The following is a 16,082-nucleotide window of genomic DNA, read 5'->3' as shown; positions in this document are numbered from 1 at the left end:
TTAAGCTCTTAAACAAATTCTTCTGCTTGTGTTAGTGTGCCTTTACATAATATGAACAGATCATCTATGTATGTGACTTGTAGTATACTGTGAACCATCCACTGTTCCATGTCCCCAAGCACCTGCTCCTTCCAATAGCACATATGCAAATTTGCATAACTGGGGGCGAAGCAGGTGCCCATGGCTGTCCCTTCTTATCGCCCCCCCCAGCTATGCGACTAACACAAGCAGAAGAACTAAGAGTAAGAGTATCCCCTCTGGGTATCTTTTTAGAGCTGAGCTCTCTCCCAAGACACTCCACGCTATTTACCCCACTCGATCTGACAGATGTACGCGATGTGGGACCCCGAAAGCGGACTTTATACATGTGGTGTGGAGCTGCCCATTTATAGTGCCCTACTGGAATGAGATCTTGCAGAACCTAAATGGGGCGACGGGGTGGGTAGTTCCCTGTAACCCAAGCGATGTTCTACTGAGCCTGATACCAGCCCCTTCTAAAAGGAGACTTAGTCGCAAATTCCTGATGCTGGGTTTGGTGCTGACAAAAAGGGAGATCAATATTAGGTGGATGGGTGCACAACGACCCAAATATACAGAATAGTTATGTGATATGTCTGCATGGGCAGTGGCTGTGGGGGCTAGAATGAAGCATAGCCATTTTCATGTAGTGAGTGTGGGCTTCCGCATATGTGTTACTGATATTTTTATGAAGAGTTAAGAGGATGTGAGAGGTGAGTGCAGTGCTCAGTTAGTCTGTCTTCTGTCTCTCATTGATCAACGAGAACTATCTGCATCTAACCGCGAGCTGGTGCGAGATGGGTCTGAAGCACATAAACTGCGCTCTCCTTTGACATGTAAACACGAGCCTTGAAAACGCTAAAGTTCTCTTGATCGTCAAATTATGTTGCAATGGCACATACATACTCACATTTGTGTTCTTTGCCTTTTTCAGACACTATTTCCATGACATTATCTAGCTGCCTCGGCCACCAGAAGACAATTGATTGACGTCCCTGATCTCCCGACGCGACTCCGGGAGCAACGCCTGCCTCCAGCTTCATTTTTAAACGGAACCTTGGCAGTCTCTCTGCCAGCGCTGTGGACTCTGCGCTTTTTTAAAAAACAAGTACTGCACTTTCCTACCTGCCTGCACTCCCGAGCGCCTTCCGCTCCTCGCTCTCCTCCTTTGCCGGCTGGTCACTGGAGCGGGGTGGGTGAGCTCGCCATCTTGGACGCTCTGGGGTTGGCGGTGTAGTCTCTTGGTCCCTCCCCCCCTGGCTGGTATATCTGTTGCCTGGCGACCCTTTCGGCCAGCTTGATTGACGTCCCTGATCTCCCGACGCGACTCCGGGAGAAACGCCTGCCTCCAGCTTCATTTTTAAACGGAACCTTGGCAGTCTCTCTGCCAGCGCTGTGGACTCTGCGCTTTTTTAAAAAACAAGTACTGCACTTTCCTACCTGCCTGCACTCCCGAGCGCCTTCCGCTCCTCGCTCTCCTCCTTTGCCGGCTGGTCCCTGGAGCGGGGTGGGTGAGCTCGCCATCTTGGACGCTCTGGGGTTGGCGGTGCAGTCTCTTGGTCCCTCCACCCCCTGCCACGCCCGGTTACTGTCATTGGCACCTATAACATGCCCCTTTTTCCTCGGCAGCGCAGCGGACGAGCGCAGCGGGCGCGACGGAGGTGCGCCGAAGTTGCGCCTAAGTTAAGCCCGTCTGCGCCCGTCCGCGACGGGCCGGGACCAGGGGCCATGGACTCTGCCTCTTTGCAGGTGTACACCTCCGCTCAACTGCACTCCTGTAAACTTGTTCAGCCTCTTGCACCCTCACTGCTGCTACACTTGGACTCGCTTGGCATCTTAGTCTCAGACTCCCCCCCCTTTGCTAGATCCCTCTCCATCGTCTGTTTCCATCTCTCCCAATTCTGCCTCTGCTCTCTTAATTAACACTCGGTCAGCTGTGAAACATCAATTGGAATTATTTAACCTTTTGCACACTGAGTCCCCTGATTTTCTTTTTCTTACTGAAACTTGGTTTTCGTCCGACTCTCTTCCTGACGTCCTGGCCATTCTCCCCTCCTCCTATTACGCCCTCCGGTCGGATCGCCCTGACGGCAAGATGGGTGGCGGTGTGGCCATGATAGTTCGTTCCAGCTTACAGTTTCAGCTTCTCCCTCACTCACCTATACCCAATGTGGATTTTCTGGTTGCTCGTTCACTTAACCTCCCTGCTCCTCTCACGGTTGTCCTTATGTACCGCCCTCCCCAGCACATGCCCTTGTTCGTTGCCACCCTTCAGGAACTCCTTGCAACACTTGCGGTTAACAATTCCTCGGTTCTCCTGTTGGGGGACTTTAATTTCTGGCCGGATGACGCTAAGGAGGACTTGTCCTCCAAGGATTTCTCAGCTACTCTTCAGTGTCTTAATTTTCATCCCCATGTTGCTGGCCCTACCCACGTTCAGGGTCATACACTTGACCAGATTTGGTCTTTAAGTTGTACGCTTTCTCCCCCTAGCATTTCTCCCTGCACCTGGTCTGATCACTCTCTTATTTCCTTTTCCATCACTCTTGGTGCTCCCGACAGGCCCTCCCTACCCAAAAACCTTGTTGTTCGAAACTGGAACCGGGTCGACCTCAACTCTCTTTCTCTCTCTCTTGTTTCTTCTACTCCTGATCTTTCTGAACTCTCTTTGGACTCCCAAGCTGAAGCGCTTAACACCTGGCTGTCCTCCTCTTGCGACCAGGTCGCCCCGCTTGGGAAAACTAAGGCCGTTCGTCCCTATGACGCTCATAAGTGGTTTAACACCGTGCTCAAAGCGTTGAAATTAGATCTGAGACGCTCTGAGCGTCATTGGAGACGAAATTACTGCCCCGTTCTTCGGGCCCAATATAAACATCTCCTCCTGGAATATAAGCGGGCCGTTCTCCTGGCCAAAACAAATTACTTTTCTGAGAAAGTGGCTCTCTCTGCCAATAAATCCAAGGAGATTTTCTCCTTGGTCAAAGATCTGGCTTTCTCGAATCGTACCAACTCCACCCCTATCCCTTCTCAAGACCTCTGCTCTTCGCTTAATGAATTCTTCATCGAGAAGATCATTAAGATTAAAGCTAACATCCCCCTGCTCCCTCCCCCTACCTCCTCTTTTTCGGTTCTTTCTTCTTCTTTTGATTCTTTTCCCCCTATTTCTTTGGACATATTTCTCACTTTGCTCGCTAAGATCAAGTCAGGCTCTCCAGCCGACTGCGCTCCGGCCCGGATTTTAAGAGCTCTATTTACTAACTGTCCCTCTCCCCCTCTTTCTTTCCTCAATGCTTCTCTTGCCTTGGACTTAGTCCCCTCTTGCTTCAAATCCGCTATTGTTCTGCCCATTTTAAAAAAACCTGGCCTTGACCCTTCACTTCCCTCTAATTTCAGGCCTATTTCCCTTCTTCCCTATCTTGGCAAGGTCTTAGAGAGCTATGTCACCTCTTGCCTCTCTGTTTACATTGAGGAGAACCATGTCCTGGCCTCTCATCAGGCAGGTTTCCGTCGAGGCCACTCCACTGAGTCAGTGGTTTTGGCTGTCCTCGATGAGCTGAAAGCTAAGGCTGATTCCTCTCTTCCTCAAGCCCTGGTTCTCCTTGATCTATCCGCTGCGTTTGACACGGTCGACCATTCCATCCTTCTTGACCGTGTCAGCGCGGCGGGTATTCGGGGCCTTGCTTTCTCTTGGCTTGCCTCTTTTCTCTCTGGCCGCTCTCAGGCTGTCCACCTGTCTGGCTTCTCTGCTCCTCCCCGCTTGGTTTCCTGTGGTGTTCCCCAAGGCTCCTCTCTTTCTCCTCTGCTATTTAATCTATACATTTACCCTCTAATCTCCGCTCTTCTTGCTCAGGGGGTCTCCGTGTATAACTATGCCGACGACCTCCAGCTTGTCTTTGATCTTTCCTCCTCACCTCTGTCTTTTTCTAAATTTCGCTCTACCTTGGTCTTTATCTCGGATTGGATGAGCTCTAACCATCTCAAGCTTAACCCGGACAAGACCAAGTTGGTCCTGACGGGCGGCTCTTCCAGTCCTTGGTCTTCTGCTTTTTGACCCTCCTCTTTTGGCCCTCTTCCCACTCCCGTCTCTTCAGTCAGAACTCTGGGTATTCAGGTCAGTCATGATCTCTCCATGCATGCACAAATCAGTTCTGTTGTTTCCTCTTGTTTTCTATCCCTTCGGCTTATTCGAAAGATCTCCCGCTTCTTTTCCTCAGATGCACTCAAAATCATCATTACGGCTCTGATTACCTCCCGTCTTGATTACGGGAATAGCTTGTACGTGGGCATTCCAGCCTACGAATCACGCCGCTTGCAAGCTATTCAGAACCAGGCCGCCCGTCTCATTCTTCACCTTCCCAAAACCCATCATATCACTCCCGTTCTCAGGTCTCTTCACTGGCTCCCTGTCCTTCAGCGATCTCTCTTCAAAATGGGTTGTCTGGTTTTCTTGGCCCTTGCTCGATCTGCCCCTGCATTCATATGTTCCCTTATTTCTTCTCACACCCCGGCTCGTACTCTCCGCTCTTCTTCTTTGGCCCTTCTTAATGTCCCCCGTTTCCGCAAAACCAGAACTGGAGGCACACGCTTTTCTGTTTTGGCCCCCCGTTTCTGGAATAGCCTTCCCCTGTCCATGCGATCCATTCCCATTTACTCCCATTTTCGTAAATCTTTGAAAACTTTTCTTTTCTCTCAGGCGTACTCCGGCTAACTCCTTCGGGCTGTTTCTGTGACTGTTGCTCTTGCTACCAGCGCCAGGAAGCCGCTTGGCCGCAGTGCGCTTAATCAAATATTTTTTTTCATTTCATTTCAATTGGCCATGATTGACTATTAAAAATCGCTGAAGGCTTTATTGTGAGACATGCCATATTAACAAGGAGACCTGATTAGGCCCAATCTGATAATCTGCCCATTTGTTTTCAAATAATTACTGTCCAACCACCCCGACTCTGTCAGGTCAATAATTGCCAAAAATTGATAGGCTGTGTTGACGCTCTGATGTAACTGAAAAGAAACATGCTGCACTTGATGAAGCACTGAAATTACTAAAAAATAAATAAACCTTAACTGGAGAGCAAGCTTCCCTGGTCCCTTGATATATACAAAAAGCTTCGGTGAGCAATTGAAAAACTATCACTCAAGGCGCTTAATGCCTAACTTACTCAAGGCACCTCTCCACTCCCTTTCAAAACAGCTACAGTGCTCTCACACTTAAAGAAAATTCCTGATGATCCTAATCAAATGACCTCTACAGTAAGGTTCTGGATACGTAGGTGGTTGGGATTATCTCTAACTATTTACAGAAATCCAATTTTTTTGAATGCTTTCCAGGCAGGCTTTCATCCCAAACACAATACTGATTCCACAGTACTCAATGACCACAGACTAGAGGTAGAAAACAGTACTCAAGAAGCATTGGACCTCCGGGATCTTTCTGCAGCCTTCGACACGTATCAGTCACAAAACTCTTCTGAACCTTGTGGAGGTGGCGGGCATTAGAGCCAATGCCTTTAATTGGTTAACCTGATCAACGGGTCCTGACTAACCAATCACAGGCTGCACAGCAGGCTCTATATACAGCACAAGAAAGGCACTTACCGGTCCTGACTAACTGAACGCAGGATGTACAACTGGCTCCATATACAGCAAAAGAAAGGCAGGTGAAGTGCGGAGTCATCCAGGGATCCTCCCTCTCACTACATTTTTCTAATATTTACATAACACATTTGGCGAAAGACCTTGTCTCAAAAGGCTCTAACCTATACATGTCACAGATAAAACATAGGATTGTGTTAAGACAGGGTATCAGACTCCCTACTAACGTGGAGTTTCAAGAAACCCTACCATTTATCCCTACTAACGTGGAGTTTCAAGAAACCCTACCATTTATCTGGAACTGGATGAGCACTAATGGCCTGAAACTCAACTCAGAGAAAACTCAGGTTCTGATAACTAATAACAACAAGCAATGCAAACAGGTCTAGCTTATGAATGCACTGTCAAGCCAGATTTAAAAATCCATGTAGGTTAATGACTGCCCTCCTCCCATCTGGGCTGCTGCTGCGAGAAAAACACCCTAAATTGTCTAGTTAACTAAGACACTTTAATAGCATTAACATGTCATGTGTGTGCCCGTGAAAGTTCAACCCCAGCCGGCTGGATAAATCAAAAATTGGAATTATGTAGAAACTATAAGCTCAAAGAGTCGAATGGTGTTTCTGTCATCATAAAACGACACAGAGGGTGAGGACAATACAGCTAGAGTGGAAGCCTATACTAACATATGCCGGAAATTACTACTTTTTAGTCACAGGGTTGGCTTTTTGGCATTATACTGTACGCTTACAATATTTACTGCATATGTTTTTGCCAACTGGCTTGGAAAATATTTAACAAATATTCTGATGTGTGATGTCACCAGACCCCTACAATATATATGATATGAAATACACTGATGCTTTAAATAATGAGATAATTGTATTAGAAAACACAGGTCTGCAGTTTGATCAAATACAGCATACATATTCCAATAGCCATTTTGAACTGCTGATTTCATCCTTTATATTGTTAACTCGCTGTAAAACTACAAAAGACACCGTGCACTCAGAGATACTCTGCAGTGGATTTTAAGGTCACTCCTTCCTTACCATAGAAAAGTCTCTGAGGTTCTTCGGTTACTCCACAGGGTAACATGATATCATCACAGGGAGATGACGGGCTGTGGGTTTGCGTTGCCTTATCCTTATGTTCTGTGCTCCTGTTGCCTGGGCCACAGCAATGGGACAGAGGAAACAGCTGGACTCTCCCAAGGAAACATGTGTACGACTGTGTCTGGCTAAAGAAAGAAGGTGGGCTCAGACTTTCAGATTGACCTGGAAATATATAGTCATCAGGGTGAAATACATCATCGTCCAGCTCATCCAGGGTCGAATAGTCCACTCCTATACACCTCTGATACATTTTATCATCGCCGTATGGAGGTTTCCTGCCAGAAAACAAAAGAAATATTTCAGTTAAAAAGGAGAGGAAAAAGTAAGCAATGCTATCTAGCAAGAATATTCCAGGAACTAGACCCAATGTGTTGAAATACTAATCTGTAGGCTTCTGTAAATTCAAATGCATTAAACCAGGGTTTTCACAAGTGTTGATCAAGAGATACAAAAATTTATAGGACTCTCAGAGAGGGACAAAAGAAAATGTCGCACAGACTGGCAAGTATGTTCTGTTCAAAAAGTCTGAGCAAGACCACTGATTCATTGTCAGTGAAATTGCTTTCCCTCCCTCGCAGCTCCACCATTAAGTGAGGCCTTCCCCCGAACCACTGCACTCTCGAGTGTTAGTGTTCGAAGCCCTCCTCCACCCGCAGGTTTCACCTGGTGGTCCAGTGGACCTCTGTCTCTATTCTCTCGCTCTGCTTTTTCTCTCCTTTTTCACTTGTTTTTTCCCTCACTTCTAGCTACCCCCTTTCAAGCTCGCCCTTCACTCTCCTTCTGTGCCTTTCTTCTGTTTTTCACTCGTTTTTTACCCTCATCTCAGCCTCCCCCTTTTCACTCTCCTTCTGTGTCCTCTGTGTCTTTCCTCCACTCTTTCTTGCACTTTTGCTGCCTTATTTGCACTTTTGTCTCTCTTTTTGCCTTTTTCCTTTTGCCTTTTTCAGCCTGTTTTTCCCCGACGCTGCTACCCCCGCAACCATGCCCCCCCCAACATGACCAGTGAGACCGGCCCAATCCAGTTCCCCTCCCCGCCTCCCAGCTGTCCAGCCCTCCCCAACCCCTACTTAATGGCGGCTGCTGCGGGGACAGGCGAGCAAGACCACTGACTCATTGTCAGTGAAATTGCTCTCCCTCCCTCTAAGCCTTCCCCCGAGCCCCTGCACACTCGAGTGTTGGTGTTCGAGACCCTCCTCCACCCGCAGGTTTCACCTGCGCCTCATCCCTGGTGGTCCAGTGCACCTCTGTCTCCATTCTCTCGTTACGCTTTTTCTCTCCTTTTTCACTAGTTTTTTCCCCTCACTTCTATCTCCCCCCTTCACTCTCCTTCTGGGTCTTTCCTCCGTTTTCTGTCATTTTCCCCTCATTTCAAGCTCCCCCCTTTACTCTCCTTCTTTGTCCTCGGTGTCCTTCCTCCACTCTTTCTTCCTCATTTGCACTTTTCTCTCTTTTTGCCTTTTTCCTTTTGTCTTTTTCAGCCCGTTTTTCCCCGCCGCTGCTGCCCCCGCGGCCCTTCCCCCCCAGCAGGGCCGGACTGGCCGTAGCGGGCACCGGGCAATCCCCCGGTGCGCCGCACGGGTGGGGGCCGGTTTTGGGCCCCTGGCGGCCGATTTTGTTACAGGGCCGCTTTTGCAGCATAGCTGCAAAATCGTCCCTGTAACAAAATCGGCCGAAAACCGGCCCTGGCAAAGAGCTCGGCGGCACCCACAAGCCCCGGGGGGCCGGCCGAGCACTTTGCCAGGGCCGGTTTTGGTTTCCAGTCCGGCCCTGCCCCCCAGCGTGACCGGCCCAATCCAGCTCCCCTCCCCACTCCCGCCTCCCAGCTGTCCAGCCCTCCCCGACCCCTACTTAATGGAGGCTACTACGCGGCAGCGCAGCAGCCGCCCTGCCGGCGCGCCAAAGGCAAGCCTGTCTGCGCCCGTCCGCGACCCAACTGCCCAAGCGCCAGGAACCCTGGATCTCTGCACCGCCAACGCTACGACCCAGCAGCACTCCACGGTCTCAATCCAGGCCGCAACAACAACTGCAAGCTAGCATCACCAGCTGACGCCCACGGACCCTTCAGCTGTCACCGCTGCAGGCACACCTGCAGCACTGCCAAGACCACGGACCCAGCGCAACCTGCCCGCAAGAACACAACCGAACTGAAGACCCTGCAATGCATCCTCCTAAACGCCCGATACCTCCACAAACACGCCACCGAAATCTGGGACCTCCTCGACAGCACCACCCCGGACGAAGCATTCTTTACCGAAACCTGGACCAACACTATCTCGGGACCGGACATCGCCATCGCCATTCCACAAGGATACAAGATCTCCAAGAAGGACTGCCCCACCCGCCCGGGAGGGGTTATCGCCATCGTCCACAAATCCACCCTCCGCCTGAGCACACTCCCCGACGAGCCCACAGACCTGATGGAACACCTTCACTTCAAGATACTGGCCAGCCCTACCTCCACCCTCCGAGGAACCCTCATCTACCGACCCACTGGACCCTGCGGACTTTTCACCAACTCCTTCACGGACATCATCTCCCACAGGCCATCGCGTCCACCAACTACACCCTACTGGGAGACCTCAACTTCCACCTCGACAACCAACTGGACCCCAGCACCACATTTCTCCTGGACAACCTCCACAAAATTGGACTCCGCCAGATCGTGACCGAACCCACGCACTCAGCAGGACACACCCTCGACCCCCTCTTCACAACAGGAAACTCCATCACCTTCAGCCACACCACCGAACTCCCATGGACTGACCATCGATGCGTCCACTTCACCTTCAGAACACCCACCATCCACAGACACCAGCACCTGCTCCCACGAATAAACTGGACCAGAATCACCGACAACTAGCTAACCTCATCACTCAGCAACTCCACCCCAACCATCGCGGAAAACGATGACCCCAACACCACAGCCCGAACCCTGCACAGATGGATCTCCGACAGCACCAACACCATAGCCCCCCTCAAGAAAAAGAACACCACCCATGCCAAGAAAGCTAGATGGTTCACCACCGAACTTGCCGCCACCTCGAAAAGGCCTGAAGAAACACCAAATCCACAAAAGCCCACAACAACTTCAGAGCTGCCACCAACTCATCAGAAAAATGAGGAAAAAAGCGATTGAAGACAGAATCTCCAGTCATGCACCCAACAGCAAAGAACTCTTCAACATCATCAAGGAGTTGGCCCAACCCACCAGCTAGTCCACCGACAACCCTCCCTCACAAGACCTATGCGACAAACTCAGCACCTTTTTCCACCACAAAATCAAGAGAATCTACGACAACTTCGACGATGACAACCAACACACTGAACCCTCACCAACCACCCCGACACCCTGAAGCCAGCGATCGACAACTGGACAGCCCTCACCACCGAAGATACACTGAAGACGATTAAGTCAATCCACTCTGGGGCCCCCACGGACACCTGCCCCAACCACATTTTCAACAGAGCCGCCGACACCATCGCACCCATGCTCTGCCACACCATCAACCGCTCCTTGGCAACCGCCTCATTTTCCCGACGACTGGAAACATGCTGAGATCAACCCCCTCCTGAAAAAACCCTCGGCGGACCCCACCGACCTCAAAAACTACAGACCCATCTCCCTGCTCCCGTTTCCAGCTAAAGTCATCGAGAAAGCCATCAACAGCCAACTCGCCACATTCATCGAAGAGCACAACATCCTCAACTCCTCCCAATCCGGCTTCAGAAAAAAACACAGTATCGAAACCACCCTCCTCGCCGCAACAGATGACATCCGCACCTTACTGGACAAAGGAGAAACAGCAGCCCTCATCGTCCTCGACCTCTCAGCGGCGTTCGACACAGTCTTTCACCGCACCCTAATATGCAGGCTCCACGACGCAGGGCCAAGACAAGGCCCTCGACTGGATCCTCTCCTTCCTCTCCGGCAGAACGCAGTGCTTCAGACTCACCCCTTTCCTATCGGACCCTACACTTACCACCTGCGGAGACCCCCAGGGGTCCTCCCTCAGCCCTACGCTCTTCAACGTCTACATGGCTTTGCTCGCCCCCATCGTCAGAACCTACGGACTCAACATTGTGTCATACGCAGACGACACCCAACTCATCCTTTCCCTATCCAACGAACCCAATATTGCCAGACACAACTTTCGAGAAGGCATAGAAACCGTTACCAAATGGATGAAAAGCAGCTGCCAACAAAACGGAAGTACTCATCATGGGCCCAAACCCCGATGCCTGGAACGACACCTGGTGGCCCCCCGTCCTCGGACGCCCGCCCACCCCCACAGACCACGCACGCAACCTGGGAATCATCCTGACTCAGAGCTCAAAATGGACCGCCAGATCACCTCCGTCTCGTCCTCCTGCTTCCACACCCTCCGCCTCCTACGTAAGACCTTCAAATGGATCCCCCTTGAACACAGAAAGACTGTCAACTCATGCCCTGGTCACCAGCAGGGTCGACTACGACAACGCACTCTATGCCGGAATAAACAAAAACCTCACCTGCAAGCTACAGAACATCCAAAACGCCACCGCAAGACTGGTCCTCAACCTGCCAAGACACTGACACATCTCCCAGCACCTGCTCACACTCCACTGGCTCCCCATCGAAGCTAGAGTCACCTTCAAGATGCTGACCCATGCTCACAAGACCCTCCACGACACCTGACCATAATACCTGAACAGCCGACTCAAATTCCACGCACCCCAAAGGACCCTACGATCAGCTCAGCTCTCCTACACCGTGGTCCCCCGCACCAGAAAGACCAGATCGGGAGGCTTCTCCTTCTCCTTCCGCGCAGCCAGAGCTTGGAATGACCTTACGCTCCACCTCAGACAGACAACATCGCTCCCCATCTTCGAATTAAACCTCAAATCCTGGCTCTTCGACAGACCCCCTCCTTGATGGACTGGAACCTGCGACCCCCCCACCCCCTTGAGACCCTTACGGGTGTGAGTAGTCACGCTTAACAAACACCTGATTGATTTGATCGAGTCTGACAATATGATTTTTGCCATTATATATTGTGTTGTCTAATTTTAATGCAAAAACAACAGTTGATGGACAGAATGCAGAACAATGTCATACATTCACCCCAGTACAGAGATCTGGGCCTAAATCCATTGTTTTTTTGCTCACCATGCCATTCCAGTTTGGACCCAGCCATATGCAAATCAGTCTTGACCCTGTGCCTGATGGGAACAGTCTAATTTTAAGCCAGAGTAACCGAAACCATATAACAAGCAAAGATCTAAAGGGGCAATACAAAGGGTATGACAAACAGAGCAAAGAATGCAATGTTTAGTCAATATACCACATAGCAAATAATGGTATTTTGAACCACTAAACCAGAATGGTGTTCTCATTTTCAAAGCACATCACTAGACGGGCAAGGTTTCTTTTTATTTTAATGAAAATCAACTTGAACATCATATTTTTTTGTGAAAACTCTCGGCGACCAAGAATACACATTAGCGTTGATCTGTAGCAGCAAATAAACGCTCTAGATTAAGGCACTCTCTCCTAAATGGAATGTGTAAATCACTGGTTCAGAATGTACTGAATACTCACATTCAATATACAAAAACCCTGCTAGCGATACTGGACTCATAAACGTATGATCAAGAATAGAGATTACCACTGGCCCGTACCAAATTCAGTCACACTTATTTTACCTTGAAAATTTACCATGGATTTAGCCCTCCATGACATACACTGGAGCTGAAATAGATTGACACATGAGTATTGCAACAGTGAAGAATACAGACCCTGTACATGGCGCTGTAGATAATTACCTGGTTTGCCTCACACGAGCGAATCGCCACTATGTTGTAAATAGTTCAACAAGCTTGATCCAATGGAAACATATTTTTTCGTATATTTTATCTTATACTTTGTATGCTATTTATATTATTGGGGTGGGGATTTATAAATTATTCAATATTTTGCCTAAGTCCCCTTAGTGAACAGTGTTCCCTTTCATGACAATCGCATCGCCTTAAGGGAATGAGGGTTGCAAATATTTGTGACTGGCACTACAAAGTGAAGGAACAGAGAGAGTCTTATTAATGGAGAGATGCATCTCAAGTGCCAGAGGTCGGTACAATATGATGTCAATATGTGTGTCCTGCTATTTCCATTAGGTAGACGAAATGCAAGCAGGTTACCATAGCCAATAGCCCAAAGAGAAGCAAAGAGAATGGGCACAATCCCACCCCTGGTTGAGTATTAAACAACACAGCTATAACCAGGGTAAGCTGGCAACTCTGATTGGTGCAATGAGCTCCTCCCACTTGTGTGCACCCGGTGATCATTGCTACACCTCTGGAAGAGTGCATTCAGCAATGGACCAAATATTGTCTGAGGGTAACAGTATGTTGAGAAAACTGTATATTATAACTGGCCCAACTGATGTGTCTTTCCCTATATGGCAATCACAATTCATACATACCAATTCATTTGGGCACCAAAAAGCATCACTAGCGTTCATTAGTTTTAGACTCCCATCCATATTTATTTTCTTTTGTCCTCCTAAATTTCGAGAAAAGTTTGAAAACGAGTTATATTTTTTACTTTTCGCTTCTTGTGTACCTTCATCCTAATCCTCCAGGTTTTTGAAACATAATCCGTAATCACATGTTGGACCACATACCCTCGGTTGCTATTGGATAAAGTATTCCCTGCTGTACATTAAACTACTTAAATGCTTGCTGTGTAGCTCTTTAAAAGACGGAGCAAGAATACAAATGTAATTCCTAGTGTTTAAAATGTAGCACATCAAAAAAGCTGTTAAATATTTATTGCAAGATATTAGAATCAGTTTAATATTAATACAAGTCAGCTTTTTTTTTAAAAAAGGCGCAGTCACTCAGAATGCATATAAACATGCAAAAAGATTCTAAACTTTCTGCTTGTCACTCTACAGCTAGAAAAAACAGAGCAGAAGAAAAAAACCAATATTTTGCTTTCATTCTCTAAACGGTTGCTTTAATTATGCTCCTTGATCAGACCTGCCTTTCTCCTCCACTGCTGGTTCTGGCAGCAGGAACTGTGACATCAGATGTCAACTGTAAGAATTTTTTAGGTCTCGCTGAGTCAGCGCACATGCGCTGCTCGAAGAGACTTTAGTAAGGGCTTTAAAAAATGCTACCGCCTGGCTACAGCTTGCAGTGCATGTGCGCAGGCGTGCGCTTCAGCAGAGGCGCCATATGGCGTGATTACTGCTGCGCACGCACCACTCGCGCACATGCACTGCAAGCTGTGGCTGGCGGTGGTATTTTTAGCTTGCTAATCGTGGCACCGGTGCTTTACTTTTAACATTAAAAGTAAAGCGTCGGTGCCGCGATTATAGCAAAAGTAAAGAAATAGAAACAAACATCTATTTCTTTACTTTTGGTATAATCGCGGCACCCGCGCTTTACTTTTAATGTTAAAAGTAAAGCACTGGTGCATGTGTTACGACAATATACCCAGGCCTATTAGCTTTGCCAATGTATGTTTATGTTGTGCACGTTTCTCTTTCTCTTTTTTTCTTGCTTCAAGTGACTTCCTAATTTTGTGTTTTTAATTTCTTGGCTAGTTATTACACCTTTCCAATCGCTTTCCTTTTCCTACATTTACTCTCCTGTCATTCAATAGCAACCGTCTCACCCCTTTCATATGTTCTCTCTTTTTCCATGTTTAGTGGCTCCTCTGTGACGGTTTCCCTCTCTAATTCTTTTATTGCATTAAAGTGTGGTCTGCCATCTACCCCTTGTTAATTTGCTTTTTTTTCTCTTTTTATAAGTTAATAAAAAGTAATTACTGACGTGTTCTATACCCTATCGTACAATGATTGGAATATATTGTTGCTCCAGAATAGGTTTCCTCATTGTATTATGCACTGCTAACAACTCATTTTTTGTTCAATTGTATGCATTTTTACCTATGGCACTTTTCAACACAAGCGCTTTCAAAATTAAAATGACAGATTCATGCCTTAACACATGTACACTATTGATTCTTTCAAGCTACTGAGCACAACGTACACATCTGTACCACTCGCATATTTTAAAAGCAAATGCAGAACAAGGATTCAGCTTTACAGAGGACTTTCTTCAATAAGAACAAGCATTGGCATAGCCAATAGGTCTCGCTTTTGGGACCTTATAAGTATTTAGTTATGCAACTGTTGCATAGCTAAACATTTATAAGGTCCCAAAGGCGAGACCTATTGGCTATGCCAATGCTTGTTTAGTTGAGCAGATAAGTCATTTCTTAGTCGGTGACTGGGTGCGTCACAGGTTGCCTATTATCGAGAAATTAGAGACAATGTTTTTATCAGGCATTGCAGAATCCCATTTATTATAGCGTAATTGCTTCATCTAACTCTGATACAACAGTGGTTTAAAACAGGTTTTAGCCACCATTGTCTCAAATTGTAAATATAATGGGCACAAGAAAAAGTGCAACAATGTCTTAAGGCCTTATTTAGAGTTTGGCGGATGGGATACTATGTCACAACGTGTGGGATATCCTGTCTGCTGTGTTACACGTAGCACAGGTTATAATGCACTTGCAATATGGAAGACAGGACATCCACCATCTTTATAACAGAGTATCCCGTCCGCCAATCTCTAAATAAAGTCCTACATCTTCTTGTTTTAGCCCAGACATAGCCCATGCTCCTTCTCTGCCATTTAACTATCTGGTCCATGATGTCCCCATCATCGTCATCTGAAGGAGAAATAGCTGTCCAACCCTGATAGCAACTTACTTTCTAAAACAGTTCATGGACATTACACTATCTCTCATCTTTTCTACCACTATTGGTGTTAACTAGTAGCCAGTACTTCTCCTTAAAAGTAACTATCGATCCTCTCTTACTAGTTCCCGGGGTTTCCCACACACCATGCATATTTGAGGTAATATATAAACTCAAGCAACCAGGATAAACGGAGTGTTTCTCTCTCACTCTATTCTCTCTCACTTGGTGAAAAGGGATATGTCACACCCAGGAGCTTTCCCAAACCAATTTGTTTTTTTAGTTTGGACAATATTGATGACAGATTCCTTTTAGTCACAGTAATCTATGAAGCCATTTAAAAAAAAAACTAAATTAAAGCTCAGTCTGCATCAAAATGACTGCATCATCTTAAAGAGTAAGATGTGTAGGGGGCCCAGTCCAGACTTATCTCGGACTACTCTTTCAACCTAAAAGCATCCTGACACTTCACAAGTGGACCCAAAACAAACCACTGCCTCTGTGCCCTCTGGAACATCATTCTCATGCTTATAGACAGTCCATCTTCTTTTGCTGCGGTCCACAAAAAAGTACAGGTAACAGAATCAATGACCTCTTAAAGACAGTA

At 47.5% G+C, this 16,082-nt stretch overlaps 1 protein-coding gene across 1 annotated transcript in view; it reads right to left on the bottom strand.

The window, feature by feature from the left end:
• BMF (Bcl2 modifying factor) overlaps positions 1–16,082 on the bottom strand; it is a 176,719-nt gene that overhangs the window by 106,150 nt on the left and 54,487 nt on the right. The window contains exon 2 of the mRNA XM_085626912.1: positions 6,663–7,000. Coding sequence (XP_085483038.1) covers positions 6,663–7,000 — 338 coding nt within the window. The remainder of the gene's footprint in view (positions 1–6,662; positions 7,001–16,082) is intronic.

Source organism: Triturus cristatus, chromosome 9, assembly GCF_964204655.1.
Source record: "Triturus cristatus chromosome 9, aTriCri1.1, whole genome shotgun sequence".
Classification (NCBI taxonomy): Eukaryota; Metazoa; Chordata; class Amphibia; order Caudata; family Salamandridae; genus Triturus; species Triturus cristatus.
This window is presented reverse-complemented; position numbering and strand designations above follow the sequence as displayed.